The sequence below is a fragment of the Nycticebus coucang genome, chromosome 9 (assembly GCF_027406575.1).
Source record: "Nycticebus coucang isolate mNycCou1 chromosome 9, mNycCou1.pri, whole genome shotgun sequence".
NCBI lineage: Eukaryota > Metazoa > Chordata > Mammalia > Primates > Lorisidae > Nycticebus > Nycticebus coucang.
The window spans coordinates 53,199,498-53,224,861 of record NC_069788.1 but is presented as its reverse complement, the minus strand read 5'-3'; the positions used below and the strand labels follow the sequence as shown (position 1 = coordinate 53,224,861).

General features: G+C 39.6%; 1 protein-coding gene, 7 non-coding genes and 1 pseudogene across 8 annotated transcripts in view; 2 read left to right on the top strand and 7 right to left on the bottom strand.

Moving 5' to 3' along the window:
- LOC128594725 (uncharacterized) overlaps positions 1-3,434 on the bottom strand; it is a 76,117-nt gene extending 72,683 nt beyond the window's left edge. The window contains exons 1-2 of the mRNA XM_053603625.1: positions 3,110-3,434; positions 2,474-2,487 (exon numbers count right to left, since the gene is read on the bottom strand). Coding sequence (XP_053459600.1) covers positions 2,474-2,487; positions 3,110-3,416 — 321 coding nt within the window. The 5' untranslated portion in view covers positions 3,417-3,434. The remainder of the gene's footprint in view (positions 1-2,473; positions 2,488-3,109) is intronic.
- An 854-nt stretch (positions 3,435-4,288) lies between these two features.
- TRNAM-CAU (transfer RNA methionine (anticodon CAU)) lies at positions 4,289-4,360 on the top strand. Its single transcript has one exon. It is a non-coding gene; the product is annotated as a tRNA-Met (tRNA).
- An 8,117-nt stretch (positions 4,361-12,477) lies between these two features.
- Positions 12,478-12,559, bottom strand: TRNAS-GCU (transfer RNA serine (anticodon GCU)). The gene has a single exon. It is a non-coding gene; the product is annotated as a tRNA-Ser (tRNA).
- A 5,526-nt stretch (positions 12,560-18,085) lies between these two features.
- Positions 18,086-18,157, bottom strand: TRNAQ-UUG (transfer RNA glutamine (anticodon UUG)). The gene has a single exon. It is a non-coding gene; the product is annotated as a tRNA-Gln (tRNA).
- A 300-nt stretch (positions 18,158-18,457) lies between these two features.
- On the top strand, positions 18,458-23,945 carry LOC128594724 (S-formylglutathione hydrolase-like; annotated as a pseudogene).
- Positions 18,642-18,713, bottom strand: TRNAQ-UUG (transfer RNA glutamine (anticodon UUG)). The gene has a single exon. It is a non-coding gene; the product is annotated as a tRNA-Gln (tRNA).
- TRNAS-UGA (transfer RNA serine (anticodon UGA)) lies at positions 19,412-19,493 on the bottom strand. The gene has a single exon. It is a non-coding gene; the product is annotated as a tRNA-Ser (tRNA).
- TRNAM-CAU (transfer RNA methionine (anticodon CAU)) lies at positions 19,925-19,996 on the bottom strand. Its single transcript has one exon. It is a non-coding gene; the product is annotated as a tRNA-Met (tRNA).
- On the bottom strand, positions 20,508-20,578 carry TRNAG-GCC (transfer RNA glycine (anticodon GCC)). The gene has a single exon. It is a non-coding gene; the product is annotated as a tRNA-Gly (tRNA).
- Positions 23,946-25,364: the final 1,419 nt, after the last annotated feature.

The window sequence follows — 25,364 nt, the reverse complement described above, 5'->3', positions numbered from 1 at the left end:
CAACAGCCAGACCTCATCTCTAAAAAAAATAGCTGGGCATTGTGGTGGGTAACTGTAGTCCCAGCTACTCCAGGGGATGAAGCTAGAGGATTGCTTGAGCCCAAGAATTTGAGGTTGCTGTGAGCTATGATGCTAAGGCACTCTACTGAAGGCAACAAAGTGAGACAATCTCTCAAAAAAAAAAAAAAAAAATTCCAATTTTATCATTTACTAATGGCATTTTTGCACATGGTACAGTAGGAAAAATATTGTTTTCTCTGAGAATTATAGGAGATAAAGAAAATTACTGGAGAATTACTTGAAAATTAAGTTAGGAATCTACATGTCATGAATATAAATCAAACACTCCTTACTCCTCTGACCTAGGACTCAGTCTTTTTCTAAGAGATATGTCATCCTTGTGGCTTTTTTACTCTTATGGCAATTATATTCTAAGAACTTTTAATTATGTTTCCAGCCTACACTTCTTCCCTAAATTCCAGACTCATATATCTATCCAGCTTCCTATTTCATATCTTTCTCTTAGATATGCAACAGGCATCTCAGTCTCCCCCTGGATGTCCAAAACTTAAGTCTGTAATTCTCTCCAAAACTTGTTCCTTCCATATTCTTCCCCCTTTTAGCAACAGCCACCTCCATTCCACTTGCTTTCACTGAAATCATTCAAATTATCCACAAATTCTTTTTCTCTCATACCCTACATTCACTAAGCTCAGAAAAGAACTATTAACCTTTCTTCCAAATATATATAGAATCCAAACACTTGTCACAGTCTGTACCACTAATACAGTGATCCCAGCCACTGTCATTTCTCACCTGCATTATCACAGTAGCCTCCCAACTGGTCCTCCTGCTCCTATCCTGGCCCATTGGTCTTCTCATTCAGGCATTCTGATGGGTCACTTAAAAATAGAACTGCAAGTAAAAATAGCCTGGCATTGTGGCTGGCGCCTGTAGTCCCAGTTACTTGGGAGGCTGAGGCAAGAGAATTGCCTAAGCCCAGAACCTGGAGGTTGCTGTGAGCTGTGTGATGCCTCAGCACTCTACCGAGGGCGATAAAGTGAGATTCTGTTTCTAAAAAAAATAGAAATCAGATCATTTCAATTCTTTGCTCAAAACCCTACAGTGGCTCCCACTTTACTCAGAGTAAAGGCCAAAGTAGTTACTTTGCCCTACAGGGCCATGTAGGAACTACTCACCTCCATTTGCCTTTCAGATAAGATTTTTCCTCCTCCTCACTACCTTCAACTTGGGTCTTCTTTCTGCAATACTCCCTCACGTTTCTCCAACCATCACTTTATGAGAAAAGTTTTCATTTAAAGTGTCACCTCCTCCTGCCATGCTATGTCTCTTCCAACTTCAGGGATCATTGTACTCAGCACCATCTGACACACTATGCTTTACTTGTTTTTGTTTGTGCACTCACACCCAATAAATATAAATTCCACAAATTCAGAAATATTGTCTCGTTTACTTGCTCATTGCTGTAATTCCGGCCAGGCGCGGTGGCTCACGCCTATAATCCCAGCACTCTGGGAGGCCGAGGCTAGTGGATTGCCTGAGTTTGTGAGTTGGAGACTAGCCTGAGCCAGAGCGAGACCTCCTCTCTAAAAAATGGCTGGGGCTGCGGAGGGCGCCTGTAGTCCCCAAGCTACTTGGGAGGCTGAGGCAAGAGAATCGCTTGAGCCAAGAGTTTGAGGTTGCTGTGAGCTATGACTCTACGACACTCTACCGAGGGTGACAAAGTGAGACTGTGTCTCATAAAAAAAGAAAAGAAAGAAAAATGCTATCCTAGGACATAGAACAGTGCCTGGCACATACCATGTGGTCAATTTTGTTAGTGTTAAATTAACATGCTCCTATTAGTTTTTCTCCTCAAATCTATCCCTTACCTCCAATAACATTTGATTCCTTTCATAATTATGCACAAGTCCACATCATTACAAAAGGTAAGATTCAAAATAACTCTACTTGATATTGCTAGATTCAAAGTTATCACCCTACAGATTATTTGCTGGTCACAAGGAGGAAAACCTGATTTTATAGCGGGACAGTTGCTGTAAGCCAGGAAATTTCTATAATCTTTAGATAGACATAGAGTACCTCTGATGTGGTACAAGATCATGTACATACCATGTACAGTGAGTGACCAAAAAAAAGTATAAACTATTTTTTAATTGTACTTTTTAAAATGTGTATACTTATTTTTTTTGGCACCTTCTGCATAAATTTGTTCCTGACAAGCACATTAACCTGATTTCAGTCTATCGAAATCACGTCTACTTTACAGGACATATAGACTACAAACTAAAACCATCTCATTAAGAAAAAAAACAATCCAAAGAATATTTTACAGTTCTGGACCCCAGCAAAATCAGTGTCCAAAAATGTGTGGGAAGGGAGGAAAGAGACTCTTTTCAATTCAGATTTGGGACAACACCAAAATCATGATTAGATCTTTCACTAAACAGACCGTATCTACAAGATCTTTAGGACATAAATGGGATATTCTTAATGTAGACTGGGTATAAGCTCTAGTTTTTATAGTTAGATATGAGGTATGTGGAGGAGTTTCTAACAGTGCATACTTCATTTGGGGTGAAACATCCAGGTACCTGCATGAACACTTAAAACGCTATCATCACTGGTGGCTAACAAGTTTAGCTACTACTAAATTTCTATTAGTATTCTTTAATGTTTCCGTAATTAAGTCAAACGTAAGTTACGTTAATATCCACACCAAAAATCGCCTTTTGCTTCCACCCCACAACCAAAGCGCGGGCTTTTGTTCCTCGCTCTCCCCGCCATTTTGAGCACAGTAACGCTATCTCGGGACAGCGCACGCTCTTTATGTAACTAAAGCACCATTAAAATAAAAGACATCAGCTGCCATAAAAGTAGAAAACGCCAACTTTAAAATACTTTAATGCCTTGATTGTAAATAAGCTTAAAAGAAAATCCGACATAACCTACAACGGACACACTGGATATTTTCAAGATAAAAGCCAAACACTTAAGATGTTAGCCCTTTCACGGAAAGATGTGGGCGGCCCTGAAAAGGGCCTTTGGTTCAGAAATAAGGTTCGGTTGTGAATGCGGAGCCTTCAGCCGCCAAAGCCATAAAGAGTGCGCCCCTGTCGCTTGAGAGCATACACCACGTCCATGGCAGTTACCGTCTTTCGTTTAGCATGCTCTGTGTACGTGACAGCATCGCGGATCACGTTCTCCAGGAAAACCTTCAGCACTCCGCGAGTCTCCTCGTAAATAAGACCAGAGATGCGCTTGACCCCGCCGCGCCGAGCAAGACGCCGAATAGCAGGCTTGGTAATCCCCTGAATGTTATCACGTAAAACCTTGCGATGGCGCTTGGCACCTCCTTTGCCTAGCCCCTTTCCACCTTTACCACGTCCGGACATGGCTGGAAAACACCCAAGACCAACGCCTGAGAAATAGCCGTAGCACACAAACGATACCCCTTATATGCAAGAACGTCGGACCTAATTGAAAACTTCATACGGGAACTTTCGTCTCTGGCCCCGCCTCTCACAGTTCAGCCCAGTGTAACGTCACCAGAGATTAGGCCGGAAGAGCACCTTCTGCGTGGAGGCGCAAATCCTGGGACTCCAAATATAATTTTCGAGAGATTTTAAATACGTCGGACTAAAGAAATTTACTTTTTTAGTGCTTATTCGCTGCTTGGGATGTTTTAAAACGATTGTACAGGAACCTTTGTCCACACTGTCAGAGCTGCAGCCATCTGTTGAATGCGGAGTTCAATTTTGTTCCCACGTTCGCATTGCCTTCTACATTTCCACCCCGCTTCTGAACTCTCTGAATGTCCAAACCCTGCGAGCAGTTAAAAATATACAGGACTGCATTATCTCTTTCACCAAACCGAGGGAAGTCTGAACGAAAGGGTTTTCTTCCCGAAGGCAAAGACAAGGTTGGTTAGTGATTCGGGGTTAGAATTGTCGCCTGTTGTGTGGAGGCCTGTGTTCCATTCCCGGCTTGTTCCTCTTCCTAAAATCTGTAATTCGTCTTTAAATATTTAGCCGTTCCTCGCGTCTGCACTCAGGTACTTAGTAATGTGTTAATGTTTACTTCTCTACTCTCTCTTTGATTCTGGTAGCAAACATCCTTGTTCAAAAGAAAATGGGCAACCTGTGTGATAGGCAAGGTATTACCATAAACAGGCAAATTCCCACAGGCATTTCAAATTTTTGATAGTGTACGCATATAGTGTTTCAGTAGCACTAACAGTGTTAGTAGGAAGAACTTTTCGTCGAGGAGCAGAGTGGCGCAGCGGAAGCGTGCTGGGCCCATAACCCAGAGGTCGATGGATCGAAACCATCCTCTGCTAGCTTAAGCTTTTTTTTTTTTTCTCTATTACCCAGGTGAAGGTGAACGTTACGGCTGACAAGGTTATCACTGTGAGATTTATCTACAGGGGTTAATGAAAACTCAAACAGATTTTCTGCATTAACTTTGCCCTGGTAAATGTCTAATTCAGGAATGGTTGCAGGTTTTGAGCCAAAATTTGAGTAACAGCTTATCAGAAAGCCAAGAAGACCATTAGGAAAATAAAACAAATACAAAGAGGAATGATAATTAAGAATTAGGAATGATAAGAATGATAAGAATTAGGAATGATAAGAATTTAGGAATGATAATTAATTAATCCTTAATTATCCAAAATAATTTATTTTATTTATTAATATTTTAATCATACAAAATACATTGTTTTATTTATTTTAGGAGGCAAGAGTCTCGCTCTGTCAACCCACCTAGAGTGCAGTGGCATCATCATAGCTCAATATAACTTCCAAATCCTGAAATTGGGTGATCCTCCTCCTGCCTCAGCCTCTCAAATAATGCACACCATCTTGCCTGGCTAATTTTTTTCTACTTTTGGTAGAGATAGGGTCTCTCACTCCTGAGCTCAAGAGATCACTCACTGCCTGCTCGACCTCTCAGAGTGGTAAGAGAGCCACTGCAACCAGGCAGGAAGAACAAATAACTCAGTGTGATAAGAGTGTGTGATGAGGTGAAGTGTGAAGAGAAGGACTTCAAAAGTGGCTGTGTTTTTATCACCTCCTATTTACCTGTTGATGAAGGGGGAATTCCTTCCTAAACAGTCTGAAAAATGAACATGTGGCACACAACACTGGATAGAGGAGATTGGTAGCGATTTGTTAGTCACATAAATTTACAGCTCGAAAAAGGATGTAGCACGCAAGGCCGTGTGGAAGGGTTGCACTCAGGAGCAGAATGAACCAGTAGTACAACCAGAGCCTGTAAGAAGCAGGCTTTGTAGTAAAATCAGAGGGTGGGATGACCCCTGGTTCTCTCCAGATAATGTAATTAGTTGACTTGTTTTAACAGTTTTGGAGGCTGGCAGAGAGGTAAAACCTATCAGGCTGAGGACCAAATGGGATGCAGTAGGCCTGGCTAAAATAAAGGAACTGGTCAAATGGGAAGTTTTTCCTTTTCTTGGACACATCTAGAGCAAGATAGGGAAACTTGTGGTCGGGCCTCTTAGGGGGCCTGTGAGGGTCAAATATGTCATGGCAGTACTTGAAATTTTAGGTCTTAAAATGCATCTGGTGTTATGGCAGAACAAATAGGGAAAGAGCAGGGGTGAGTATACAGTGCAAACAGGTTTAGATTTTATTTTTCACAGAGCAATAGGAAACTATTGACCAATTGTGAGCAAAGAATGTGATCAAATTCTCTCCTTAGGAAAAGGTCGCCTGAGTTTTCATGTTTGCGCTCTGGTTCTTGATAGGTTTATTTTTCAGCAAGTCATTTCTAAATTGGGAAAGGGGAAGTTTGGGACTGTATATATTAATTTAAGTATTACTACTCCTTACTGGCCATCTCCAGATGAAAGTTTAATGCACAACTTAAATTTAACATGTTCAAACAAATCTTAAATCTCTCATACACACGCGCGTGCACACACAGTGCACCATCAGAATATTCCTCCTGAAGTCATCCCCATCTCAGTAAATGCAAACTTTGTTGTTACAGAAAAAATAATAATAATAATAAAACCTTGGAGATGTATATGATTTTTCTGTGTGTATTTCTAATCACACCCCAATCTAATCAACACATTCTTCAAAATATATTTAGAGTTCGACCACTTCTCACTACTTCTGCCAGTACTACCCATGACAGTTTAGCCATAATCATGTCATCTGAATATTGAATAGCCTTCAACTGTCCTTTATCCCTCCAGGAAGAAAGAGAAGGCAACAAGTCCATTTTCACATTTGTACAGAATGGAAGACTTCACGTTCAGTAATCTCCACATTAAAGGTGATTGAAGAATCTAAAAGAAACATGCATCCTATAAGAAGATATTTTTATTGAACTCCTACTATTTGCCAGATGTTATTCTATAAATAGAGAAAGAAATACCCTGTAAAAGGCCTCATTTCTATCCTCCAGAAGCTGCTAATTTACTAACCTAAAAAAGCCAGGCTCTATCACAAATTAGCCAGGCAGGCCTTTGTTCCAGTGTCCAGGATTTAGGAAAATTAAGGAAATGCCTTATGTGTAGATTGCTGACATTATTGTCAAATGAGGTACATAAGGTGACAGATGCTAACAGGCTTGAAAGAAGCCATGTAAAATACAACTTCAAATCTATATCCCATTATGGGGCCAAGCACTCTATATAACATTGTAAATTCTATAAATACTTCTCCATAAATATGATTTTATTGGATCACATTTTTATGTTGATTCATCTATTAAATGTGTTATTAATAGTTAAAATGTTTATATTCCTATTTTGTGATTCTTATTATTATATGAAAGCCTCAAAAATAGTAATGACCCTGGATCTTTGTATACTCCTGAGAAATTCAAGAAAGGTATTTTCATCTTTTCCTCGAAACTGGTACATGCTGTGAAAGGTGCTCTAATACCAGATCATAACAATCAGAGAAAGTACCAGAACAGCGTGGAAAAGGGAAAATTGTTATAGAGATCATTCGGGATGATGAATGTGGTAAATGATGATGGCTTGTGGTAAAACTGTCTTCCAGGTGAGTTTCCTTGACAACATTCTGGGCAGATACCAGAAGTACCTAGAGTCTGTAAAAGGTGAATGTGGATAAGCATGAATATAAAAGAAATCTGAGCTTATTAAAAAATATCCCTCAGTGCAAATATGCAATATATTGCCATATTTTAGGTCCCATAAACTCCACTTTTTCTGCCTTGGGAGTCAGAGAGGAAACCTCTTTCTCCAGGGAGCAACCATATATCACAAGACCAAAATAATCTCAACTGTTCATAAATCCTGACTGGTCTCAAATAACTGCCATTTTTCCAATGGCTAAAAGCACCCAAACCCACAAGATGCCCTTACCTTAAGTGTGGAATGGAGCAGAAAGCTCACTATACTTTTTAAGTATTGCACTAGAGAAGGAGCTGATAAGGACCATGTGGCCAAGTGGATAAGGCATCTGACTTTGGATCAGAAGATTGAGGGTTTGAACTTCTTCATGGTTAATGGGATGTTAGCTTTTTACAGCTCCTACAAGACTCAAATTACCCACTCTCATTGAAAAAAAAATTCATCCACTCATTGAGTTTTCCCAACCCTTTTTTTTCTTCCTCCTCCCCTTTAAAGGGAAGAAGACAGTGTTAAAAGTCTTGGGAGAACTAGTGCCATACTGAAGACAGGATGAAAGTCAAAACTAAAATGAGATCCTGCAGTATTTTGGAGTTCTCAAGTTCTCCCCAGGTTTGGATTTTGAGCATCTGCATTTCAGTTTGTCCTAAGCCTCTTGAAAAAAAAAAAAAAGAAGAAGAATTCAGATCTAAGGATTACCAGACTTTATCAAAAGCCAGTTTGAGAAAAACAAAGGGCCAGAAGACTCCCTACTTACTTCACCTGACTACCCTGCACCCTACTCCTGGTTTTAGGATTCCAAAATGACAGCTATCCTGGACCCCAAATCCCATTTTCTTGATGGACAACTGTCACCTACAGACTGGTTTCAGCTGGTCTGAGGATTAGCAGTTCATGAACTTGGATGCTGAATTTCACCTTTTATGTATAGGCCCCAGTATAATACATTTAACTGTTAAATCTCTACCCCAAAGTGATCGTGGGACGTGTGTTACACATTCATAGCTCTTCTTTTAACCTGCCGAATATTTCACCAACCAGTATCAGCATAAATCTCTGTTTTCTCCCAAGTGGCCTGTCTTAAATCCCAGCCTGCAGGTTGCAACCCTGTAAAAGAAATAAAGTCTCCTTTATAAATTGACAGATTTTGTGACTCTTTTGCAGTTGACATATGCCTTAGGCCAACTGGCAGTTTTGAATTTTTATTTAGCAGCTTTATCAATCTCTTTCCTTGTCAAGTTTTTATACAATATAATTTTTAATGGTCCAGTGGTCTGTTATTTAGAAGTAACACGGTATGTCTAACTAATCTCTTCCTGATTATACATTTATGATATTTTGCTGGTTCTTATGATCATAAAGAGTGCTATGTTTTACATTACTATAGCAGGTTAATATTTGCACATATTACCTGCGTATAAAATTATAGCAGTGGAATTTCTGGGTTAAAGAGTATATATACTTGCTATAACCAGTAAGTACCAAGAAAAAAAAAAAAAAAAGAATAGATGTATATACTTTTAGAGTTGTTGCTATAAATTTTCAGTGGTCCTTCAGAAAGGGTTTCTGATTGACAATGCCTTCAGGAGAGACAGATACCAAACTTTATTATACTAAGTTCTATTATGAGAAAAGGCACATATTGTGTATTGTCTATTAATAATGCACCCTAGTAACATTAGTGATATGTTTCACTTTTCAATGCTATATATCTAAAGTACCTGAAACAGTGCCTGGTATATGGCAAGTATCCATTAAATAGTTGAAAAGGGTGATTGATAGTGCTATGGAAAAAAACAGGCACAGGAAGAGCATAGGGAGCAGTAATCGGGGAATTACCAATGGAAATGATATTTGATTTAAATTTCAAGTAAACATCTGCAAAGAGATTCAGAGAGAGAGAATAATAAGTGCAAAAGCCCAGAGATAGGAGTATGTCTGGAGTGTTCAAGGATCAGCCAGAAAGCCAGCACAAGTGGAAGAGATAGAGCAAGAGAGTACGTAATATAGGTCAGAGGCCAGAGTAAGTAGACCAATTAGGGTCTTCAAGGCCATGAAATGACTTTGATATGGAGCAAAATGGGAAAGGATGGAAGATTTGAAACAGGTGAATGGCAGCATCTGACTTACCTGTTAGGAGAATCGTACTGGCTCCTGGATGAGGATAGAATGTGGCAGAACAAGTGGGGACAGGAGTCAGGAGGCTGGTTCATGGTGTGCTGACTACAATAACAGCAGTGGAATTAGGATGAAACAATTTATGTAAAGAAAGAACCAAGAGGCATACCTCTTTTCTATTTACTTTATTCCTTTTTCTTGTTCTTTAATAGTAAGGAAAAGGCAGAACCTTTGAGTTTAAAAGAAGTGAGGGGCACAGAGAAAAGTGCCCTACATCTACCTCCCTACTTTGTAACACCACAAAGGGATGTGAACTCATTTCAAATCATTGCTTGATATGTATTAAAAGAAGTGATATGTAATCTTAAGAGACAAAAAAAGAGAGTGACAAATATCCTGTGTACATTCTTTTCTGCCTGGGTAAGTTTCCAATCCTTCTCCCTCCAAAAACACACACACTCCATATGACTTTCAGTATTTATTTTATAAATATCTGTTGAACGTTTACAATGTGCAAAGCTAGAAAGCCAAGGATATAAAAGAGTGGTATCCCTACCTTATTCCCAAGGAATGTAAGTTGGGGAGGAGTGAAACTATTCAGGCATCCATAACATCAAACATCTTTCATTCTTCACTAGAGAAAAAAGCAAAACATATCATCCAATTCCTGAAGACTCCCAGATAGCTTCTAATCCAGATCATCACTTCTCAAGTTTATGTTTCCAAGATTAAATGTGTGTAAGTTTATAAACCATCTTTGAACCACATATTCTATAGATATAATTCAAAAAGATATTGTCTTAAAAAGCCTCACTTACCACTATAAATAGTGGCTCACACCTGTGATCCAAGTTTTTCGGAAGGTCAAGGCAAAACGATCACTCAAGGCCAAGAGTTGGAGGCTTTGGGAGATCTGTGCATTTATGAGAACTTTATTTCAGAACAGAAGAATTTTCTGTCAAATGTCACAATCCCCTCTCAGGGTTTGACCTAATTAGAAAGACTTCATCACTTTAACCACTAGATCTAAATCAGCTTGGTTCCCCCAAGCCATAAGGTTGGTTACTGGATAAAGAAAGTGGGTTTTTAAACAATTGGTTTGTCTGGCTCTACTTTTTTCTCCTCATCTGTAAAAGAAGCAGGTGGTAAAGGAGGGAGAAATTTTTCAGAGAGATCATCTTTATGATTTCTGAAAATGTTATTATTTTACTGTGTAGACAGTACTGCTACGCCCACGGCATATAGCCGTAGTGAGGCAGTGTTGTTCGCGTTATAGAACGACGGGAAGGTGGTTTGTACTCCCCGGAGCTTTGCCCCCAGCGCCCCCAGTATACACAACATCAAAAATGTTGTTTAGTATGTTCAGTTACCTGTTTAAGTTTAAAGATTGTGGCGTTTACTCATGTGCTTGTCATTCTGTACTAGAAGTCTGTTTGTTTTAATAAATTGTTAATATGTACTTTTCTAAGAATGAGTATAATGTATTATTAATCTAGATAGAGCACAGCCTTGTGAGTTGTTAAACTCAGTGACATCAACAATGAGCACATAAAGATGTTTTTCCACCAGTGAGCTAAGACGATAAGCCTAAGGACATGAAATACAAATTATCTACATAAGTTACAAAGTCACTGAAACACATCCACCCACCGTAAAGTCCTGTTCAGAACATCTTGTTTCACCAATTATCACGCATAATAAAAATCAATAGGAAAAATAATACTTGTCAAGGAATTTACTCTAAATCAAAATTATAATTATCAATAACAATAAGATCAAATAGTAAATGTAAAATTAGTCAAGCATTAACATAAAGAAGATGTCAAGCTGTTCTAAAAAAATAATAAGAAACTGAGATAGGAGGAAGCAGGCAAAGTTGACTAATAACCGCCACCCTCCGGAAGCGGAACGTTAAAACATAACAATGCATGATAAATCACACTTGTAAACGCAAAGATAACCCGCACACGTAAGCAAAAAGATTACATTATGTAAGCTCTGTAAAAATGTATAAATACCAACATGTATACCCAATAAATTCACAGCTGCTTCCTTCATCACATGCTGTGTGGCAGTCTGTCATTTTTCCTGCGCCGACCTCTCAACTTTCCTCGTTCCTTCTCCCTACACTCCCTCGGACTGAAGGCCACCGACAGGGCGGTCCGTAGCACAGTACCTTGTCTACAAGGTAGATAGTTTACATAGTACTAGGAAGTGAAAACAGGTGACTGGTGAGGTTTTAAGGGATGAGGAGCTAAAAATAAGACACAAGTGACAAAAGAGGCTCAAAGAAGGGAGAAAGAATTGCGGCTAGAATACTCAGAGATCTTCAGTTTAAATTAATTTAACAAAAATATAAAGAGAACAACGGTGCTTTCATTTTGCAGATTCATATAAGCAGGAGGAGGGTACATTTGATCTGAGTCTTGCAAAAAGATTTTGCTAGAAGGAGGATCATCCTGGTAGAAGGAACAGACAGCATGGGCAATAGCAGGCCCTGCTCCCGGGAACCAGCGGTCACACAAAGCTGGAGTTTGTGGAGGAGATGACATATGGCGTTGAGAGAGCCTTGTACATGGAAACATGAATGGGATTTAAAAGACAAATGGGATTAGATTAAGACGTTCCTAACAGGGAAACCAAGTCTACAGAGTGGGGGGAAACAGTGAGTGAGGAGTACTGGCTGGCGGCGGTTCCCACCCGGAAACCCATTTAAATGACCCAAGGCCGTTGCAACACGGACCACTGGACCCCACCTGCAAAGATTCCCATTTTATTGGCCTGAGGGAGGGAAAGAGTCACAAGCATTTTGAGGAAACTCCCCTGCTGCGTGTAATTTACAGCCACTGGACCTCCAGCTGGCAGCAGAGAGATCAGGGGTGGCTTGAGGAAAAGGTTAAGCACAAATTGGAGGGTGGGGAATCAGTTTTCATCTACAACCGTGTTTTTACAACCTGGATGTAAAACAAACACCTGCCCGATGTATTTACTGCTGCAAGAGTTTAGATCTCATAACTTCCCGATATTCTATATAGAGTCTCTAAGAAAAAGACATGACTACCTCTTACCGAGGGACGAAATTATTCGTCGGTCTCTGTCACTGGTCTTATTTCTCTTTCCTGGTAAGCCCCGCCCAAAGTGTACTGGGGAGACCTCCTTTTCGGGAGCTAAAACCTCACTCCCACCTGACAGTGGAAAGACTCGACGCCAAACGACGAGGATGGGATTCGAACCCACGCGTGCAGAGCACAATGGATTAGCAGTCCATCGCCTTAACCACTCGGCCACCTCGTCGCATCTGCTAAGGTTTTTCTCACGGAAAATTATATTCCTTTACTCAACCGAATTCCATTTCTTAGTGTGTGTTGTTTAGTCTGTTTCTACGGATGAAACTGATGTCTTTGCTCTCTGTAAATGGCCCCCTTACGTCACTTAAAAGAAAGAAAGGAAAAGCTGAAAGGGAGACCGAAGACGCGAAGGGTGGAGCTGAATAAAGGTGACAACATACACTTCCTAAGGGGGAGGGAAATGGGAGAAATTAACAAAGAAGAATGGAATTAGTGACTGCTCTTGCTTTTAAAATCAAATTGGATTTTGTTTCTTTCTGTTAGGGCATATATGTGAACACTATGAACAATGTCATTTAACCAGGTATATTTATAGTTGCATCCCTGGACACTCCTTGTTAGGATACTCAGAAGAATGCCTGCCATATGATTACACTAATGCCTCTGACAAATAATGGGGTGATGTGTTAAAGTAAAATTATGATTAATTCTGAAGGTCAAACCAAAGATTTTGGGCTATATATTGAAGAATTGTGAGGCCATCTCAGGGATTTTTGTTTTGCCTTGCTACTTCATAGAAAGAAATTACAAAAAAAAAAAAAAGAAAGAAAAACGACAATTTAGTATTGTTATTATTATTTTTTTTATTGTTGGGGATTCATTGAGGGTACAATAAGCCAGGTTACACTGATTGCAATTGTTAGGTAAAGTCCCTCTCGCAATCATGTAGTATTGTTATTTTTTTAATTGTTACCTATTTCTATGCCTTCCAGCCAAAGACCACCAGGAATACAACTACAGTTGGATAAATCGAGTGTTGCTACTGTAACTAGGAAAAATACACACCATAGGAAACCTTGGAGAATCTCAGTGAAGAGTTGTTTACAAAGGCCTTATTTCTGTTTGTGTTGGGTGATTTTGAAGAGGGTGAAAAGGAAGAAGAGCTTCATTCTGTGTTAAATGCTATCAGGGAGGGCATAATTCTGTTACTGAGTATGTTAATAAATTTTAACTATAGGGAGCTAACAGTAGAATGAAACAAAAGTTATAAAAGCAGTAGTGCTTCATAGTTGGTAGAAGTAGATGTTCTGGTATTGTTATGGTTTACATAGTGACTGGTTTATTATCAATGCTTACACAAGATTATTAAATATTTTGTTGTTGATATGATTTTCATTTGGTTGTATGGTACCATTTCATCACAGTCAGAAAAATTAGTCTGACGCTAATGTTCTCTGAGATGATTTATGTTCCACAGAAGAACCCCATGGCCTAGCAGTGAGCACCAGACCAGTTCCTGATAACTCACAGGCCAAGTGGATATGATCAGACCAGTTCCTGGATGTCAGAGGCAGCTTCTTTCTTTCTCACATATATCTAACATAATTAAGAAAAATAATTGTGTGTGTGTGTGTGTTATGACACGATGTAACAAATAATAAATAATAAAATGAGAATAAAGGAAAAGCAAAAACCAAATCTGGGATATGGTCAAAATTCAAATTGCATATTCTAAGGAGATAACAAGGGATGATTTAGTAAATATCAAACATATTATGTGTCAAATCAGTATCAAAACATGCCAAGCGCAAACAGGTTAAATTATACAAAGTTTCATGTTTTTAAAGATGAAGGGAGTGACAAATTGTATAATGTTTCTGGAAAGAAAAAAAAATAATTGGTCTTAATAGTGTTGGGATGGGGAATTAAAAGGCATGATAAACAAACCTGGGCCTGAAGAAACCACTGATTCATTCACTCATTCAATCTTTTGATTTAGTATTTATTGAGCATCTTCTCTGTACCAGCCACTGTTCTAAGTATAGCTGTATATACCACACGCAAAATTCCTTGCCCTGATGAAACTTAATTATGTAGAAATAGACGATAAACAATTTAAAAATCAAACTACATAATATGTTAGAAGGTGGTAAATGCATGGGAGTAGTGACAACTTCAGTAGGGTGGTCAGAAAAAATTAGCTCTGTGGTTCTCTGTACTGCACACTAGAATCCATGGGGAACTTTTTTTTTTCTTTTGAGACAGTCTTACTTTGTCGCCTTCCGTAGAGTGCAGTGGCATCCTAGCTCACAGCAACCTCAAACTCTTGGGCTCAAGAGCTCCTCTTGCCTTAGCCTCCCAAGAAGCTGGGACTACAGGAAGCTGCCACACTACAATATCCAGCCATTTTTAGAGACAGGGTCTGGCTCTTGCTCAGGCTGGTCTCAAACTCCTGAGCTCATGCAATCCAACTCAGTCACAGAGTGTTGAGACTACAGGCATGAACCACCATGCCCTGTTTGGGGAACTTTTGAAAGACATCCACGTTAGGGCATTATTCCTAGAGGTTCTTTTTTTATTATTATTTTAATTTTTCTTTTTCTTTTTTTTTTTTTCCTGTAGAGAAGTCTCACTATGTTGCCCAGGCTGATCTCAAACTTCTGGCTTCCCAAATCTCAAAATGCTGAGATTATAGACTTGAGCCACCATAAGACCCATTCTTCTTGGAGATGCTAACTCACTTTTTTATGCCCAGATCTCGAAGTCCCCAAAGACCACCAGGGAGCCAAGTCTGAGGCAAAAGCAAAGGAGCCTTTATGCAAGCTTGAGCCTGGACTCTCAGGGGCTCCGGTGCAGTGGGTCTGAGCTGAGAGACCTGAGCCCCAGGGGTCTGGGGTTTTTATTGCGGTTACAGTGAGGAAGGGGGTTTCCAGCAGGCTACTCTGGAATTGGCTAATTCTCGAAGGGCAAGCTTGGCTACTTGCTTATTGGCTGAGGCTGGGGTACTTTCCTAACTTAGGCAGCTTGTGGTTAGGTATGTGTCTGTCAAGCTGCGGTTTTTCTTAGTATCTGCAGGTGGCTCACACAAAGTGCAAAATGGCAACTTTTGTACAAAATGGAGTCACTCCTGCCCTCTCAACTTGTTCAAAAGTGGTATGAGAAGAGTGACAGTTAGAATCTTCAATGCTGACTTAATTATAACAGAGGATAAACAAAGAAAAACTTTAAAAAGTTTCAGCCAAGAGATAAATTTTCCAATGTGGGGTAGCAGGAATTGCTCTCAGTACAGCACTTCCTAACTATGCAAAAGAAGGTATCTGCAAAGTGTCAGTCATAGCAGTAGGCCAGCATCAGTTAGAGCTCATTCTGTCTTGGGTACTTAAAACACAGTGTACTGGGCATACTTCTTGTGTAATCCACTCTCTTTGAGTGTGAGGTAGACATAGTGACTTGTTCCTAACCTATAGAATATAGAAAATGTGATAGAACGTCACTTCCATGATTATGTTAGAAAAGATAGAAACTTCCATCTAGCTAACAAATTTGAACTATTGCCTTCTCAGTTATGTGCATTGATGAAAAAGTTGCATGTTGGTGAAGGCCACATGGCAAGGATTTGAGGATAGACTCTGGTCAATAGACAGCAAATAACTGAGACTGTCAGTCCAACAACATTTAAGGAACTAAATCCTGCCAATAACCATTTGAGTTTGGAAGTGGCTCCTTCCCCACTTGAGCCTGAAGATGACTATATCCCAGCTAACTCCTCAGATGCAGACTATGAAAGAACCTCAATTAGAGGACCAAGCTAAACTGTGACTAGGCTCCTGACCCACTCCTTGGAATGTAAATGTCAATTGCTTTAAACTGTCAATTTGGGAACAATTTGTTATACATCGATAGGTAACTAACACATTCAGCAAGGCTGATGGCCCAGAGAGCAGTGGATCCTATGGCTGGGAGGGAATACAGTTGAGAAGGTAAAAATACAAGATATCATAAGATTGCCAATCTGAGTTCTAATGCTAGTCATTACCTCATAGACACTTTATGCAAGTGTCTCTCTATTGAAAACATAAAGAAGGCACAGTGGCTCGCACCTATAATCCTAACACTCTAGGAGGCGGAGGCAGGTGGATGTTTTGAGCTCTGGATTTGTAGATCAACTCTCAGCAAGAGCCAGACCACATCCCTAGGAAAAAAATTTAACAGAGCATTGCAGCAAGCACCTATAGTCCCAGCCATTAGGAAGGCTGAGGGAAGAGGAACTCTTGAGAGAGTTTGAGGTTGCTGTGAACTATGATGGCATAGCACTCTACCCAGGGCGACAGAGTGAAACTGTGTCTAAAAAGAGAAAGGAAACATTGTGTATAAGCCCGATCTAGATATGTACATATCTTTGGAAAAAAAGCCATGGCAGACAGATTAATTCTAAGAACTTTAATAGATACCTGCTATTTCTTAATAGAGGGTGTGGTAGGCTAAACAATGTCCCCTCCATCACCCAGATGGGAACATAGTCCCCAGAAACTGTAAATATATTACTTTATGTGGTATAGGAAACTTTACCAATGGATTACATTGAGGATTTTAAGATGGGGGTTATCCCAGTGGGCACAATGTAATCATGAGGGTCCTTATAAAAAGGAAGGCTGTAAAATTAGTCAGTAGTGGTAACTTTGATTATAGAAGCAAGAGGTACAAGAAGGGGCCACTAGAAAGTGAAGAAGGTGAGAAAATAAATTATCCTATGAAGTCTCCAGAATATATATAGTCCTGCTAACACTGTATTTCTAGATTTCTGATCTCCAAAGCTGTAAGAAACTAAAATTGTAATTATTACTTACAGAAGCATAGGAAACTAATAGAGAGGCCCTAAGACACTACTGTAATCTGTAGAGCTAAATAGGCAAAAGAAGTTTGCAGTGCTTTTCCTGGAATAACTTTTACAGGCAAGAGGTGCTCATGGGGTTCTTTTCCTAATATTGAAAGTAGTGGAAGATATGTTTTGCAATGTGGAGAGTAAACAGAAGGAATTTAGAATCCCATCAACAGCTGGGATTGCTGCTTTTGGAGTCCAGAGTGTTAACTGTGATACTATGGTATCTTTGTACAATAAACCTCAAAGATAGGCTAATGGAGAAGAGTGGGCTAACTGGAGAACAGAGGAAAAATCACCAAGATAAGATGTTTCTGAAGACCCAAGGAGATTTTGACTCAAATTCTTGGATCTATAGAATCCTTATACGAGGAGCTTCCCACTGAAAATCTTAATGCATATTCTTGCAGTAGGCCAATACATTTTTACCGGCTTCAAAGAAGAAAAGATTCATGACAGGGGCCTCTGATGCATGAACTGTGAGCAACCTGAAAAATGCAAATAACTTAGCATCTGACTGCCCAGACAAAAAGTAGGTTGCAGTAGAAAAAAATGAAGATTTCACCAGGTTAGGACACTTTTCAGAAATCAGAAATTGAAATTAGTATTTGCTACTCGCGAGAGGAAAGAGAGAACAGAAAGCAAATTCACAGACCAGAATGTACTATGATTTTTTTTTTTTTTTTTGAGACTGGGTCTTGTCACCCTTGGTAGAGTGCCGTGGCATGGAGATGGGTCTCACTCTTGCTCGGGTTGGTCCCAAACTCCTGAGCTCAGGCATTCCATTCGCATGAGCTTCCCAGAGTGTTAGGATTACAGGCGTGGGCCACCCCGCACGACTATATGAGAAATACAGGTCACAGAACCAAAATAAGGTCCCACCGAGATTTGAACTCGGATCGCTGGATTCAAAGTCCAGAGTGCTAACCATTACACCATGGGGCCTCCTTGATAAATGCCTTAGGAAAATCTATAAATATTGATTGAAGATCGTGTTACTCTGTTCTGTATTTGTAAACTATAGTTTTAATGTAAAAGATAGAAATTGAATTATCTTCTACATCCCGTATATCAAAGACTCCAAAAGGTTCATGCACACCACAAACTTCACAAGGCTAAGTTCACTGTGGAAACTGATGGAACATGAACACATTGGTAATTCTTCAAAAAAGAAAAGAACTAGAATCCAGTACGTGAAAGATGTATCCTTAAGCATCTAGATAATAATCTAAATCTGGGGCAAATATGGCGTCCAACAAAAGTGGAAGGACGGATGTGAAATTCAAGGTGAAAGAGTAGGACAAGAACAGTTTGTGTTTCTCAAGGAAGAGTCTTATTTGCTGACTCTAATTGGGTATTTAGGTGTACAAGTGATTGGGCGTCTACCCTTTTCCGGGTACAAAGTAGTTCAAAACGGTGGAGCACTATGAGGTCCCACCGAGATTTGAACTCGGATCGCTGGATTCAAAGTCCAGAGTGCTAACCATTACACCATGGGGCCAGTAGCAAAGAAGTTCTCTGGATAATCTTTGACAGCGCGACGATGAGAATTCTGGACTTTCAGAATTGCACCAGCCGGTTCAAACTATTAACAGAGCTCCCCCTTTCTTGGAATTGTTCTAAGCTACACGCTCATCGTTTGCAGTTCTTGCAAAATCAAAACTATGCATTTGATAAATTCTTAACCTGGGCCGGAAACGTTTGTCTACCTATGGGTTTATAAAGGAAATGTCAGCTATAAATCTCTAATTTAAGAGAACTGTGCAACAGTTTTGAAAATTGTCTGGAAATACCAGACAATTTGGCCCCCAAAGTGAGATGATACAAGACTCCAAAAGGAAGAGAAGACTGGAAATTTCTGTTTGAGATATTGAATCAGAAGTTAAAGGCAGGTAAGATTTGGAAGTCAGACAGAGGGAGTCAGCAATTCAAAAGATTTAAAAGCATAACAGCCTTAGCAGTTTTCCACCTTAGCACCTTTATAGTGGCCTCAGAAATTCCTAGTGTTTTCAGGTGCTTTCCCAGGTGACACTTTCAAAGATTTTTTTTTTCTCTGCATCTTATACGAAAGGACTAAAACTATCCGCTTCAAATTTTATGGAGAATATAATAGTCGAGATACAACTTATTTCGTGTTGCTTTGTATGACTGAGCAGGTAAGTACACCAGGTTACTGTTTCTGCAAATAAAATACACCTTCGTAGTCGGCAGGATTCGAACCTGCGCGGGGAAACCCCAATGGATTTCAAGTCCATCGCCTTAACCACTCGGCCACGACTACGGACCCTTTATAACGGGCTGGATCTATTCCCATGAGGGATAATACCTTTCCTATCACAAAAAAAAAATCTTACAAATTTTGTTGATTTCGGCAACGGTTTTGGAGTGTCTCTCCACCTAGGTAAAAAATGAACATGACTGTGAAGATTTACAAGTTAGAAACAAGTTTTTGAAAATTAGATTTATCCGATGTACAAGGTACTAAAGACCTTAGGAGGGTCAAATACCAGCCTCTGAGAGGTGTGTATTGGTCTGCAAATCCAGAGACTGCGTAACAAACACACATAATTAGTAAGATTTACCGTTATTGGAGACTGGAAACAAGTATTTCTAACAAATTACCTTGTGGATTCTTTACACAACCACGTCTGGTCTGCAAACCTGTTACAGGTAGTCCGTGACAAATGTTATTGAACAGTCCATCAAAACTCATAGCAGAGGATGGTTTCGATCCATCGACCTCTGGGTTATGGGCCCAGCACGCTTCCGCTGCGCCACTCTGCTAACTCATGTAGAGTCTTTTCAAGTATGTATTGAAGACTATAATTTTTGACAGTTCTACTTCTATATTATGTATTGTTTTTTTAATAGCTGTCTCAAAGAATGAGACGAGCAGGTCGGTAATCTGTATACAGCTGCACTCCACATTTTAGACTTCCCCCGGGAAAACTCTAATCAGCTGAGATCATAGTTAACTGGAGCTTGGACCGGATTATGTTTCAAGTAATTTGAAAACCAACCGCTTGCTAAAAGATATAATTGATAAAGGCGAAATACAAAAGCTGCTCTTAGCCACCCCCGGATACTGCAAGGGGTCAACGGTTACTTCAAGTTTTTTCCTTCGTGAATTTTCAGGTAATTTGAAAGCCAACCGCTTGCTAAATGACATAATTTATAAAGGTGAAGTATAAAAACTTCGGCTACTCATAGCTATCCCCAGATACTTCAGGGGGTCAAAGGTTGGGTGCAATATTTTCCTTTGTAAATTTCATTGACAGTACTGTCAAGAAAACACTGCATTGGCCGGGAATCGAACCCGGGCCTCCCGCGTGGCAGGCGAGAATTCTACCACTGAACCACCAATGCTCTGTTTGTGTGTCTCCCTTCATCTTTATATAGCTATGTTTATATCGTTTGCAAATTAATATGAAGAGTGAGAATTTATTATACTTCCTCCAGAATTGTCTTAAATCCGGTTAAATAAAAAACGATATCTAAATATTCCCAGGCCTGGCTCGGTGGCTCACGCTTGCAATACTAGCACCCTGGGAGGTCGAGGCGGGTGGATAGTTTGAGCTTAGGAGTTTCAGACCAACCTGAGCAAGAGTGAGACCCCCCATCTCTACAAAAATGAAGAGGCAATGAGGCAAGAGGATCGCTAGAGCACAGGAGTTTGAGGTTGCTGTGAGCTATGACGACACAGCACTCTACCAAGGGCGACAAAGTAAAATTCTGTCTCAAATAAATATTCTCAGAAAAAGGATGAACTAGATTACTAGAGGGAAACAATGTCTGCTGAAATTTGATTCTTGGGGACTTTTCAAGATGAAAAAGACCTATAATACCCAATATATGTAGTGCCTTTCTCCATTCCTTCCTCAATTTAAATCTTTAAAAGAATCAAATGCTGACAATTACTCCTTTAGAATGCAAGTCGGTTTAATTAATGCACTAGGTCATATAGCTCACTTCAACTCTGAAATATCGAGTTACCTGATTTTGGAAAAAAGACCTTGTATTGTTATTCTGTTGTGGAGACCCAAATTTGGCAAGGTGGGTATTGTCAAATGAAGCAAGAATAATAAAGTGAAAATTCTCTAAGTACAGATTCTTCTGATCCTACTCCATACATACATCCCTATTATTTGCCCATGGAGAGGATGACCACTAGTTACTGAGATTGCTGGGGCACTGTGAAACCAAAAGCCAAAACAGTGCCTGCAAATATACAGGGCTCCTATGGAGAAAAACCCATGCACAAAGAAAACCATTAACGAACAATGGAAAGTAAATGGTCAAGTCTTAAGTTTGGGTTTCAGAAAGGTAATGGATTCTGATAGCCTGGTTTTAGTGGGAGGACTTATTCCGATTCGATTAGGATGCTTTGAAGGGGAGGAAAGCCAGGAAGATGCAATAGCAAATTAAGGAGCAATTACCAGGCACTGTTTTGCTCAAAGAAAACATTTGGGGTCCAATGAGGTAGCTCACACTGATGATCCCAGTATTTTCTGCTCCCAAGGCAGGAAGATTCCTTGAGACCTGGAGTTTAAGAACCACCCGGGCAACATATCAAGAGCCCCTCCTCTCCACCCCTGTCTCCCACCCAACATACTCAAAAAGATAAAAGAATTTAGCTTATAAACTTGGCTTCTCCAACTCCTAACAACAGAAACTCAGTCAAGTTGCATAATTTGTTAGTACTTAACTTATATGTAAATTGAGCTTAGAGTAGTTGACCTACATATACCTCTGAAAGAGCTTTTAAAAAGGTAAATTAAAATGGTACCTGATACACTATGGGCAAATAACTTCCTTCTTGAACTTTAGTCAGGCTTCTCTAAGCCCTCCTCTCTGCTAGGCCTGAACTTGGCCAGCCTAACAGAATTTCACAAGAATTCTGCTAATCAGTTTATCAAGTATCCTCCCATTTTTGGTATCTAACCAAGACTTCTTAGAAATTTTTCGTCTGTTGACACCTGCTCAGTGATTCACTATAAATCTCTAACTGTTCTTGCTATTATTCAGAGTTGAGTTCAGGGGTATACTGAGGTTCTCTTCTCTACTACAGTAGCTCCAATAAAACGTACAGTGCAATTTCTCTGAGGCAAAGAACGTCAATGCTCTTGAGGCATATTTCATCCAGGTTATAATAAAGCCAAATGAATTGCCCAAAGTTACTTTTTAGAGATGATTTCTGTGTTATTCTGCATAATACTACAAAAACCAACAGTTGTAGCTGAACACTGCATCACTCCTGATAGAGAAATCTGAGTTTTTTTCTGTCATATTATGAAAACAAGTAAAACTGCATCTGCCTAGACTACAGACTGGTATATAGGTTCTTTTCCTTGTCCTCCCACTCCTTTTTTTAATCATAAGTTTAGGGTCCAAATTTAGGATCTCATTTAGGGTCCAAAATTTTGCTTTGGTGTCCACATTCTCTGAATTCTTCCATAAATTCCATAGTCTGCACTCTTGGCACTCACACTGTCAGTCAGAGACCATTACTTTTATATCTATGTACTATAGCTGGGTCGAGTATAGGATTATCCTTGCAAATTTCATGGTTTATTTTAATTATGAATTGACATTGTCTTTTCCACTGGACTATTATTTCCTCCAAAGCAGAAACCTATGTCTGGGTTATTAGTTTTTAACCTCTATGACTTTAAATAACCTTTGACTATCTCTGCTGTGTCAGATGACAAAGATTCTCTCGGGCCAGGCTTCCCTGTACCCTCTTGCCAACCAGGCCTCAAACATACACTAACAACACACTAACAGCTCAAGACCGCATCCCTCATCTAGTTTAAAGTGCCTGCTGAGAAAGCTCAAGGTTGCCAAAAGAATTTACTGTTTGTTCCAAATAACACCTGAGGTAAATCCCCCTGTGTAAGCACCAGGTAGCAAACCCAGATGAGCTCCACATGGACCAACACCACCTTCCTGATTTGTATAATTTTTCACTTCTCTGACTACTGAGCCCCACCCACCCTCCATGTCCTCATTCTCCCTTTAAAATGCCAGTCACCTCTATACAAATTGAAGTTTAGTTCATGCTGCACTGTACTCTTTTCCTTACTGCAATAGTATATTAGTGATTAAAATGTTTCCTTACCATTTCCAACTTCTTCTTGCAGCTACACTGCTGCTGGTGCCCAAAAGAACGTCACTGAAACAGATTTCCATCAACAAGTGCATCAGGGGATTGCAGAAAGTTTTTGAACATGACAGTGTGGAACTGAACTGCCAAATGAAATTTCTTATCTACTTACCACCAAAGACAGAAACTGGAAAGTGCCCTGCACTGTATTGGCTATTTGGCTTAATGTGCACAGGGCAAAATTTTATATCAAAATTTGGTTATCAATCAAGCTGCTTCAGAACATAGCCTTGACCTCATTGCTTCGGGCTCAAGGATACCAGCCCTCAAGGCTGTCATATCAGAGAAGATGACAGCTGAGACTTTGGTTCTGGGACTAGGTTTTGTATGGCTGCCACTGAAGATCCTTGGAAAACTAACTATAGAATGTACCAGAGGAGCCTCCCCAAGTCATAAATGTCAGTTTTCTAGTGGAAAGATGTTTATTTTTTGCCAGTCCATGGGAAGCCGTGGAGGTCTGATTTGTGCTTTAGAATATCCTGGAAAATACAAATCTGTGTCAGCATTTGCTCCAACTCCAATTCGCAACCCAGTCCTCTGTCCTTGTGTAAGAGGAGAAACTGCCTCTAATCTCCCTTCCTCAGAGCTGTAAAACATAATGATCGAAGTAGTTATCAGTCATGTTAACCACTCCTCCCCTGGTTCCAACACTGTGAAGACCGTCACAACCCTGGACTGAAGAAAAAACTGAACAGATATACAGCTTGTGAAAGTAACAAACACTGATTCCTTCAGTTAGAGATTAGAGGGCTGGATACCTAAAGATAGTAACTTTGGGGGAGGACATAAGAACTGTGTGAAACTCTCAAAGTAAGGCATGCTTTAAGAATGATCTCCCGTCTTTGTGGGATTCTGAATCTTGCTAATAAAGGATAACTTTAACCCAAATGAGTGTTTGGCTCTTTCTTCTGGTTACGGCACCCCAGTTACACTTGGGGCAAAAATGCCTTTGGTGAATAGTTGGGAAAAGATCAAAAGAAATGTAAGGCTTATGATGCTTCCCTTCTTGTGAAGTCCTATCAAGGTTCTCAGGTAGACATACTAACTGATCAAGGAAAAGATTCTTTCAGACCAGCTTCTTTCAGATGGATAGTTACTCCCTGATAACTTCATAGCTGCCTGCACAGAAAAGAAAATCCCCATTATTTCTAGTTCACGAGAGGATTATAATTCACAGCTACTACTTCATTGCATCCTTGATTTCTGATGATCTCTGATATCATGCAAAATACCTGAATGCATGAAAAACTTCAGATAAGAGAATCTTACTGCCAAGCACAAAAAGATTTCAAAACACTGGACTTTATAATGCTAAGTGGGTTTTGTTCTATGGTTAAGTTACCTTCTGAATAAATATATAAAACTTTTTTAAAAAGCATCCTTACCAATTTAGTGTCCAGCTTCATTTTTTAAATTTTATTTTTGATTGATAAATAATAATTGTATTTCATTTGTTGTAGGAAAATATGTGAAAGACCTTCAAATGGACCCCTCCAAAAAAGATTACTATGTGTCTAGTCTAGTGCCTATTTCTGGGTTATTTCATTCTATAAAGACCTATACCCTTCTGTTGTCTTGAACCTATTTTACAAATCTGTAAATTGTAGAAAATGTATGGTTATGCAAATGATTCTTCTCCATAGAAATCCAAATGATTGTGTCAGGTTGACTGTAAGTGATTATTGCCTGTGGATATGAATCATGCTTACTTCAGTTATTTAAAAAAGACACACACAAGGTTTATATTGTTTAAAATGAGAGATTTATTTCTCTGTGAAGGAGTCTCAACTTGCAGTGGCTATTCTGACAGGCTGGGAAACAGCACTCCAACCATAAGGCAGGAGCAGTGTTTCAAAGGAGTGACAAAAGGGAACACAATTTGATACTAAGAGGTATGGCTACATTACATACTTAAGCTATAGGAGCAGTTATAAATATTCATGAAGAGAAAACACGCATGCGTAATTGTGCTTTATACCTCTCTTCAGG